The following is a 10,878-nucleotide window of genomic DNA, read 5'->3' as shown; positions in this document are numbered from 1 at the left end:
ACATAATTCTTTTTTTTTTTTTTTGAGACACAGTCTCACTATGTCACCCAGGCTGGAGTGCAGTGGCACAATCGCAGCTCACTGTAGCCTATGCCTCTTGCGTTTAAGTGATTCTCATGCCTCAGCCTCCTGAGTAGCTGAAAATACAGGAGACCGCCACCACGTCTAGCTAATTTTTGTATTTTTAGTAGAGATGGGGTTTCGTCATGTTGGCCAGGCTGATCTCGAACTCCTGACTTAGGTAATCCACCCACCTTGGTCTCCCAAAGTGCTGGGATTATAGACATGAGCCACCGTGCCCAGTCTGCAAATAATTCTATAGGCTAGATTCCTAGAAGCAGGATTGCTGAGGCAATAGATAAAATTTTGAAAGATACTACAAAATTATACTCCAAAATGGCTACAACAATTTATACTCCTTCATTTTTCAGTGCCCCTTTTTTCACATCCCCACTAAATCCACGTCTTTTTTATTAGCTCTTTTATATAATTTTCATCTCTTATTCTATAACTTATAAATAAATGTGAAAAACAGAATCCTATTTTGATTCACATTTCCCTGATTTGGTGGTTGAGCAACTTTTTAAGTAGATGAACCATTTTGATGTCATCCTTTGTAGTTCCACAATTCTTATTTTTTGGCTTTTTTATTGTTATTATTGATGGTTACAGGAGCTCTTTATGCTTTGTAAATATTAATTTTTGTCTGTTATCTATGTTGCATGAATTTTCTCCCAGATTGTCTCTTATTTTGTGTATGGTAACTTTCATCATGAAAACACTTTGAGTTGTATTACAGCACATCTGTTCATCTATTTCTTTGCAGCTTCTGGGTTTGGTACCTTGCAGGTGTCTTCGCCTTTTGAAAATTACCAAGATAAGCTTTGTTTTGTTTCATCTAGTATGAAACAAAATGCATTAACCTCTTATGCATTAACCTCTAAGTAATTTGGAATTATGTATGCTATAAGATAGGAATGAAATTTCTTTTCTTTAAATAGTAATTTACTTTCTCAATAGCATTTGTTGAACAATTCATTATTCCCCCATTGATTGGAAATGCCAACTTTAATATATTAACTTTCCATAAATACACACACATTACTGAATTCTTTTATTTTTAAATTTTTTGTTGTGACAGGGTCTTGCTGTCTCGCCCAGGCTGGTCTCGAACTCCCGGCCTCAAGCAATGCTCCCACCTCAGCCTCCTGAGTAGCTGGAACTACAGATGCAAGCCAACATGTCCAGGCTAATTTTTAAATTTGTTTTTTGCAAAGATAAGGTGTCACTATGTTGCCCAGGCTGATCTTGAACTCCCGGGCTCAGGCAATCCTCCTGTGCTCCCAAGGTGCCAGGGTTACAGGCGTGAGCCACCACTCTTAATTCTTCAAAGCTCATCTAAGATATTGTTTTTTTGTTGTTTTTGTTGTTGTTGTTGTTGTTGTTGAGACAGGGTCTCACTATGTTGCCCTGACTGGAGTGCAATGTAACGATCATGGCTCACTGCAGCCTCAACCTAGACTCAAGCAATCCTTCCACCTCAGCCTTCTGAGTAGCTGGGACTGTAGGTGTGCACCAGCTCACTTGGCTAATTTTTGTATTTTTTATAGAGACAAGGGTCTTAACATGTTGCCCAGGCTGGCCTCGAACTCCTGGGCTCAAGCAGTCCTCCCACCTCAGCCTCCCAAAGTGTTGGGATTACAGGTGTGAGCCGCTGCACCTGAACTCAACATTCTTTATTTACAATAAGAGAGTACATTAATTAGACAATAGTTCCTGATAATAAAACATGGTATCAGCATATGTGTGCTGGTCTTTTTTAGCAGGGGGCCATGCACTTTGTTCAGAGAGATATGATGTCAAGTTATTATGGAACAGCTGCTTTAATATGAGAGTGTAGACTACATTACATAACATTTTATTTTCAGCTAAGTTAAATATCTACTGACCTAGATTTTCATGATGCTATTAAGATACAGGCTTCACATGAGCTTCAGTAGCTCTAAGGGCTATATGTAGCTAAACAGCTACTTTCAGAATAGATTCCTGACCACAAAAATAAATGTCAAGGAAAGATCGATAAAAGCTGCAAAGAATTTTGTGTTGCTTCTAAGAGATTTTGTCACAAGGTGATAAATGAGTAAGACCATGGTCAATAATGGGAGAGCAGTGCCTAAATCTCTCCTGCTTGTCCTGTAAACTATTTACCTGAGATACCTCAGCTGGAATTTGCCCAGGAGGAAACATACTGGCTAACATTTTAGATGTAATAACTAGTGAATTAAAGGTTTATAATCTGTAGGGAATGGAGAATTGACCTTTAAAAAATAAAGTAGACCACACTTTAAGTCCCACCAGATGGGACCATCCTAATGGAGTTAAAATACAAGCAAGTGCTACAAATTAGAAACCATTATTTCACATGCCTTGAATATCCTAGAAATAGGAAGTTTCCACCAGACACTTTGTTTATTGGGACCATGCTATGTGAGAGTGTGTTCTCAAACTCAGCCAGAAAAATGCTTAGGGTTGAGATCCTCATTTGTTTCCTCCTATTGTTATATTCCTAAGAAAATAAAAGCTAGGATTTTGAGTCCATCTCCTAGTGTTCTAATTCAAAACAAAGCAATTTGTCTTTTTAAAATCTATAAAATAAAAATAGTTACCATTTCTTGAGCAATTACTTTGTGTCTACCAGTCAGCATCCTAAATGTTATACATTCATTCACTAATATTTACAATAGCCCTATTACATAAGTATCACTCTACCCCCACCCTGACCTCCCCCATCCTTTTTTTTTTTTTTTTTTTTTTTTTGGAGATAGAGTGTTGCTGTTGTCGCCCCGGCTGGAGTGCAATGGTGAGATCTCGGCTCACTGCAACCTCTGTGTCCTGGGTTGCAGCAATTCTCCTGCCTCAGCCTCCCAAGTAACTGAGATTACAGGTGTCCATCACCACAACCCAGCTAATTTTTTTTTGTATTTTTAGTAGAGACAAGGTTTCACCATGTTGGCCAGGCTGGTCTTGAACTCCTGACCTCAGGTGATCAACCCACCTCGGCCTCCCAAAGTACTGGATTACAGGCATAAGCCACCCTGACCAGCCCACTGTTCCCCTTTTAGAGGTGAGAAAACAGAGGCTTAAAGAAGTTAAATGACTCCAGCTGGGCACAGTTGCTCACACCTGTAATCCCAGTACTTTGGGAGCCCAAGGCAGGTGGATCGTTTGAGGTCAGGAGTTCAAGACCAGCCTCACCAGCATGGTGAAACTCCATCTCTACTAAAAATACAAAAAAGTTAGCCAGGCGTGGTGGTGCGCACCTATAGTCCCAGCTACTTGGGAGGCTGAGGCAGGAGAATTGCTTGAACCAGGAAGGCAAAGGTTGCAGTGAGCCAAGATCACACCATTGCACTCCAGCCTGGGAGAAAGAGTGAGACTCTGTCTCAAAAAAAAAAAAAAGAAAGAAAGAAAAAGAAAGAAAGCAAAAATCCAAAGGTAAATCAGCTCCTACAAAGTGACTAGACAAGTTGCCCCAATTCCAGGTCAGATATCTGAGCTATCAAGACTGTAGGCAAATCCCACTATGCAAGGGTAAATCCAACCACCACCAGGAGAATGTCCCTTTGTTCTTTAGACTAGCCCACAGTTACCAAAGAGGAGGAAGTTTGGATTCACTTCCCTAAACTGAAACTAGTTGTAAGTGATTTCATTAATCTTGTGTTTTTCTAAACCAGCCAAGTATTTGATTCAAAACATCAAATCACACTCATCACTTACTCTAACTGGAACTCTGTTTCCCATCTATAAAATGTACTAGATTGAATATGTCAGACTGATTGTGTTCAAGAACTGTATAATTCTACAGCTACAGGATAATAGGAAGAATTAGCACAATGGCAGTTCCTGAGGGGGAAAAAAAGTCCCAGAATAATTATCTCACCATGAACTGAGAAACACAAACAGGTGGATGAATGTAAGAATAGTATTTAAGTCAAAAGAGGTACTAAGTTCAGGGCACTCTGTACTTTCCAGCCCACATTCAGAATATCATAATCTGTTCTAAAAGACACTTTCTAACAATGACACTGATTGACTGAATGCAATTAGTAGAGGGTGACCAGGATGGTAAGGCATCAAGATACCGTGTGCTATAAAGAACATCAGGAGGAGTCTGAAGAACAGGGATTGTTTGCTTGGAGCCCCTGGAGAGATTGTTCCTCCCACGTCTTTACCACTAGAAACCACCCAAGAGTCCAAGCCAGAGAAAGAAGCTATAAATGAACTGACTTCCCACCTTCTAAGGAGCTAATGCCATCATGCCCTGCCTTCTTAATTACCTCAGTCATCCACAAAAGTCCAAGTTCCAAAACTTAGGGTCATCACTAGATTTTTCTCCCCACAGGACACTGTACATACCTGACTGGTCCAATCTTCTGTCCTTCCTGAGCCACACAAATATCTCTACTATGTCCTATGGAACTCACAGATGTCATCAACAAAACCCCCTCTATCCTCAAACACTTCTCTGAGTGTTTCCTACTCTGTGTGCTCCTCCATAATCCCTCTGAGTACACTGCTACACCTGGGTCCTCTTCATATGTAATTTTTTTTTCCACATTCAACATATCACAATGCCCCGAGATGGTATAAATATCCTTGCCCCTCATTCTCATATACAAAAGTTTTACTCTTTAAAGAATATTCATCATAAGCAAAATACCCCCATTCCTTTTACCTTGATTTATTACTTGAAATCTTCATGTGAGTCTGTCTACTTTTTTTTAAATCACCTATTTGACCCGCTAGAATGTGATCTCTATGACGGTAATGTTTATATCCTGTTCACCACTATCACCCACACCTAAAACAGTAACTGAAACATGATCAATGTTCAATAAATATTGATCAATATTCAATAAATGTTGAATAGATAAATGGCCCACTTGGGGCAATGAATATACAAGCATCTTTCTACTAAGAAAAGTGACTTCTCCCTTTTAGGAAAATAATCATAATTACATGAATTATGCATATGCTGACTATTTTGACATCTGAAAAAGTTTTGCTTAAAAGCATAGAATATCTGCTGTGACAGTTGGAATTTTTGACTGCCTAGTGTATTTCCCCTGTTTGTGACAACAATCCTAATTTCTTTTACAGAAAAGACTTTCTCCATTGCGTGCAGTCTTGACGAAACCATAATCGAGGTCCTCTTGTCATCCCACCCCATCACACTATTCCCTTTCTGTTTCCCTTCTCCTTTCTTCTCGCTCTCTTTGTCTCTCTTTCACCAGGCTAAGAGAGAGAATCACAACACAAGCCAGAATAATTTTTTCCCAGTACTTTGTTCATTGAGATTTGTACCTTAAAGGATTGAAAATGTGGGTGGTTAACTCCATGTGGACTCACCCTTCACAGTGCAATCCCTGATGGAGGCTCCGCTCCTGATTGTCCTGGGCTTGCTTCTGGCAGGCCTAGCAGCCCCTGCCCATGTCCACCTGAACCAGATCAGTAGCTTTCCCTGGGATAGCTGAGACAAAGGGAAGGATCCTGTGGTGATCAGAAGCCTGTCTCTGGAAGCCAACCAGTTTTTTTTCGTTCCTGGGAACGTGATCGTCAGTGCTGAGGGCAAGACCAGTGTCCCCCTCAAATATCCTCTGAAGGTGGAATTAACTGTAGGGAAGGAAGTGGCTGGCTTCTGGGTCAAGATCTCATGCATGGAACAGATTGGCAGCTGTGCCTGTGAAAACTTCTGTGATGTGCTTGATACTTTAATTCCTCCTTGGGAGCCCTGCCCAGAGCCCCTGCATACCTATGGGCTTCTTTGCTACTGTCCCTTCAAAGAAGGCACCTACTCACCATGAGTGAGTTCACTGTGCCTGATCTGGAGCTGCCCAGCTGGCTCAGCACCAGAAACTACTGCATTGAGAGCATCCTGAGCAGTGGAGGAAAGCATCTGAGCTGCATCAAGATTGCTGTCTCTCCCATCCTGGCTAACAAGGTGAAACCGGTGGCGGGCGCCTGTAGTCCCAGCTACTTGGAAGGCTGAGGCAGGAGAATGGCCTGAACCCAGGAGGCGGAGCTTGCAGTGAGCCAAGACTGCGCCACTGCACTCCAGCCTGGGCAACAGAGCGAGACTCCCTCTCAAAAAAAAAAAAAAAAAAAAAAAAGAATTGCTGTCTCTCTAAAGGGAATATAACATGGCATTAGCCACAGCAGAATGAAGGGATGTGAGGAAGGTTCCTTTTCCTTTGTCTCATGTGTGCCAAGGCCAAATTTTGACTCTCTGCCCCTCTTCAAGCCCCTTTCTGCAATGAGTCAGCTACCCTCACTGAAAACCATTTTGTGCCACTTACATTTTAGACTGGGACAAGCAGCCCTGACCTAAGGGAGGATGAGTTGGACAGTTTGGTTTTTCTTTTTTTTTTTTTTTGGAGACAGAGTCTTGCCCTGTCACCCAGGCTGGAATGCAATGGCACGATCCCAGCCCACGGCAACCTCCACCTCCCAGATTTAAGCACTTCTCCTACCTCAGCCTCCTGAGTAGCTGGGACTACAGGTACACACCACCACGCCCAGCTAATTTTTGTATTTTTAGTAGAGACAGGGTTTCACCGTGTTGGTGAGGATGGTCGCAATCTCTTGACATCATGATCCGCCCGCCTCAGCCTCCCAAAGTGCTGAGATTACTGGCATGAGCCATCGTGCCCAGCAATTATTTTTCTTAAATACTGTGCAGCCCAAAGGGGCCGAGCAGACATGTGAGTGGGGAAAGTCAGCTTGTGGGTGGCCATATTGCAACCTCTGATCTAAGACGGTGCATGCCTTCTCGTCTTAAAACAACTCCTGTGGCACCACTTCTCTCTCCACAGGGCCAAATCCATCGTGTCTGATCTTAAGGAGAAGGCTCTTCCAGTTCTAGGAGAGGTATGGGCAGCCTCTCATATGTGAGCTGTGGGGATTAGGAGGCTGCCTGCCGCAGTCTTGGAGCTCTGCAGGGTGAATGAGGCAGATGAGAAAGAGTTGGCCCCACCAACAGCTGCTTTGTGGAGCAGGGGTCCAAGGAAGATAAGGTGGACTCAAGGTCAGGCTGCCTGGATTCGTCCACCACCCTGTTATGCCATGACAACTTCTGAACCACACGTCGGACCTGAGTTATGGGGCTCATTTGAAGCCTGGAATAGCAATAAATATTTTTAACTTGCAAAAAGAAAAAAAAAGAAAAGAAAAAGGCAGGTGTGGTGGCTCACACCTGTAATCCCAGCACTTTCGGAGGCTGAGGTGAGCAGATCACTTGAGCCCAGGAGTTTGAGACCAGCCTGGCCAACATGGTGAAACCCCCTCTCTACTAAAAATACAAAAATTAGCCAGGCATGTGCCTGAAGTCCCAGCTACTCAGGGAGGCACCAGAATCACTTGAACCCCAGAGGAAGAGGTTGCAGTGAGCCGAGATCATGCCACTGTACTCTATCCTGGACAACAGAGTGGGACTCTGTCTCAGGGAGAAAAAAAAGAGAGAGAGAGAGTTATTATTAATTCCTTAGGAATAACTAGATTGATACAAAAACTACTGTTCTTTTTTTTTTTTTTTTTTTTTTTTACAGACAGGGTCTCACTCTGTCACCCAGGCTGGAGTGCAGTGGTGTGATTACAGCTCAATGCAGCCTCAACCTTCCAGCCTCAAGCTATCCTTCCACCTCAGCCTCCTGTGTAGCTGGCACAACAGGCACACACCACCAAGTCCAGCTAACTTTTGTAATTTTTGTAGAGACAGAGTTTTGCCATGTTGCCCAGGCTGGATTGTCTTTTATATTTAGTTATGTTTAATTATATGTGATAAATGCTATAGAGTTCTCTTTAAAATGAACTATAGCGAATTTTTAAGTAAAAAACAATTTGCATAATATATTTTTAAAATAAGCACTCCTAAAATAATACTGTGTATTTTCATCAGTTTATTTGTATAAATATGTATATAAATGGATAAATAAAGACCCCAAGGATATATGCAAACTAAAAATAGTAATTAATTATGTAGAAGAAAAAATTGGGGGAGTCAAGGATGACTGTAACTTAATCTGTCATATATATCATATGAACTTAAAAATATAATTTTAAGAAGAAAAAAATTTTAAGTATGTGCAGAGGCACAAAGTCTGATTTTGAACTCCTTTAAAAATATACAAGTGCAGACATAAAAGCTCCATGGGGTGACGATAAAATTGTAAAGGCTTGTGTGCTATTACCATGAGTGTAGGATGACCAATCATAGTGATTTTCCCAGGATGGCTGGTCATCTTACATAATGGTATCCCTTAGAGTAAAAAACAGTGTTTTTTTTCTTAAGTTTGGCAGGATAATTGCTGGTATATGTAGTAAATGAAGTTTTGGGGAACTCAGGCTTTTTTCTAATGCCTGGGGATTGATAATACAACCAGCCTATATAACATTGATTAATTTAACAAACAGCAATTCATCGTTTGTTGTATGTCATCACTATAATAGTGATACAGGAGATAGAAAGAAATCAGATAGATAGATAGATAGATAGATAGATAGATAGATAGATAGATAGATAGATAGATAGATAGATAGATGGATGATAGGATGAAGAGACTTCCCAGCAGAAAACTTTCTAACAAAAAGCAGCTCAGAAATTGCTCCCTTTCTAACCTCATGCAGTTCAAAGAAATCACTTCTCTTGTAACAAAGAGCAGCCTGGAAGATCAGGCTGTAAAACACAGATAAGCAACCTGGACACAGAGTGGGAAGCTTCCTGGTGGCCACCAAACTTCACAAACGTACAATGGGCCCCAGTAAAAACAGTGCACCTTAATAAGCACATTCCTTTCCCTTTCTTTAGCCTAAGATAGAGAAGCTGGAAGCATGCACTGGGTGGGGGATGTCTGTAGCTGCAAGAAGGTGCCTGGGAATGGACATAGAAACTCTCCCCTTTTAGCACACGCAGATGAGCAGCAGCAGAGCAGCACAAACTAAAGAGCCTGCCTGCACAATCAAAGAATGGGGTGGGGCTATTAGAAACTCTGCTCTATGCAGATGGCACGCCTGGTCCTAACCGGTTCTTCAGGCCCTATGGAGATAAGACACCTCCCTTCCCACCATCACTAGCCCATTTTTTAAAAACCCTGATATTCTTTTTTTTTTTTTTTTTTTTTTGAGACAGAGTCTCGATTTGTCGCCCAGGCTGGAGTACAGTGGCCGGATCTCAGCTCACTGCAAGCTCCGCCTCGCGGGTTTATGCCATTCTCCTGCCTCAGCCTCCCCAGTAGCTGGGACTACAGGCGCCCGCCACCTCGCCCGGCTAGTTTTTTGTATTTTTTTTTAATAGAGACGGGGTTTCACCATGTTAGCCAGGATGGTCTCGATTTCCTGACCTCCTGATCCGCCGGTCTCGGCCTCCCAAAGTGCTAGGATTACAGGCTTGAGCCACCGCGCCAGGCCAAAAACCCTGACATTCTTACTACAACTTGCAATTGGTTTGGACCCCTCTCTGTGACAGAGAGCTGTTCTTTTTTCTCACCTTTTAAACTCCTGCTCCAATCTCATTCTGTATGCGTCTGCATCCTTGATTTCCTTGGCCATGAGATCAAGAACCTTGCTATTTACCCCAGACAATGAGGCTGTTTCTGTAGTTCCTGAAGATCCTGTAATAAGTGAGGCACAATCCCTTTCTTTATTTTTGTTTGTTTGTTTGAAACGGAGTCTCGTTCTGTCACCCAGGCTGAGGTCCAGTGGTGGTGTTCCCAGACCAAACCAAGGGTCGGGTTGCTTATTCTCATGGCCCAATAACGAGATGCAGATGAACTGGGAGAGAAGAGAGTTTTTATTTCTGTAACAGGTTACAGGGAGAAGGGCTGGAAATGATCACCAGACCAACTCAAAATTACAGAGTTTTCCAAAGCTTATATACCTTCTAAGCTATATGTGCACGTGTAAGTGTGCATTCACCTAAAGACATAAGCGATTAACTTCTTTTAACCTATGACTAAGATCTGAGTCCTGAAGACCTTCCTCTGGAGCCTCAGTAAATTTACTTAGTCTAAATGGGTCCAGGTGCTGGGGGGATTACTGTTATCTTGTCTCCTGCTAAGTCATGGAGGTTTGGGGAGTTACTTTAGTCCCCAATAAAGCTTGTTTGTGGAGGCCTGGGGAGTTTCTTCAGGCCCACAATAAAACTTGTTTAATCCTGAACAGGTCCTGTTAAGAATTCCTTCATTATCCTGTCATGCTTTACGGCCTAAGAAAAGCCTAGGCAAAACTCTTGGTGGGCTTTTGTCACATTCCAGACTTTGTACAAGGCCACTAGCTCTTTCAGCTTTCAATATTTAACTTAACCCCTCAGTCAGTGCTGAGACAGCTGTTATGGAGGCCTACATCAGTGGGACCTGGCCTGCCACAGTGTGATTACCGCTCACTGCAGCCTCGATCTCCTGGGCTTAGGCAATCCTCATGCTCAGCTGAGACTACAGGCACACACTGTCATGCGCGTTCATGTGAAGAGACCACCAAACAGGCTTTATGTGAGCAACAAGGCTGTGTTTATTTCACCTGGGTGCAGGTGGGCTGAGTCCGAAAAGAGAGTCAGCAAAGGGTGGTGGGATTATTGTTAGTCCTTATAGGTTTTGGGATAGGCAGTGGAGTTAGGAGCAATGTTTTGCTGGCAGGGGGTGGATCTCACAAAGTACATTCTCAAGGGTGGGGAGAACTACAAAGAACCTTCTTAAGGTTGGGGGAGATTACAAAGAACCTTCTCAAGGGTGGGGGAGAAACAAATCACGATGGTGGAATGTCATCAGTTATGGCTATTTTCACTCCTTTTGTGGATCTTCAGTTGCTTCAGGCCATCTGGATGTATAC

General features: G+C 42.5%; 1 protein-coding gene across 1 annotated transcript in view; it reads left to right on the top strand.

The window, feature by feature from the left end:
- The first annotated feature begins 5,414 nt into the window (after window positions 1–5,414).
- LOC105532631 (ganglioside GM2 activator-like) overlaps window positions 5,415–10,878 on the top strand; it is a 96,646-nt gene continuing 91,182 nt past the window's right edge. Inside the window, 2 exon segments of the mRNA XM_011970816.1 lie at window positions 5,415–5,856; window positions 5,859–6,001. Of these exon segments, the coding sequence (XP_011826206.1) occupies window positions 5,430–5,856; window positions 5,859–6,001 (570 nt within the window). The 5' untranslated portion in view covers window positions 5,415–5,429.

The sequence above is a fragment of the Mandrillus leucophaeus genome, unplaced genomic scaffold (assembly GCF_000951045.1).
Source record: "Mandrillus leucophaeus isolate KB7577 unplaced genomic scaffold, Mleu.le_1.0 Scaffold975, whole genome shotgun sequence".
Taxonomy (NCBI): domain Eukaryota; kingdom Metazoa; phylum Chordata; class Mammalia; order Primates; family Cercopithecidae; genus Mandrillus; species Mandrillus leucophaeus.
The sequence above is the reverse complement of the archived record's forward strand: the minus strand, read 5'-3'. Positions and strand labels throughout refer to the sequence as shown.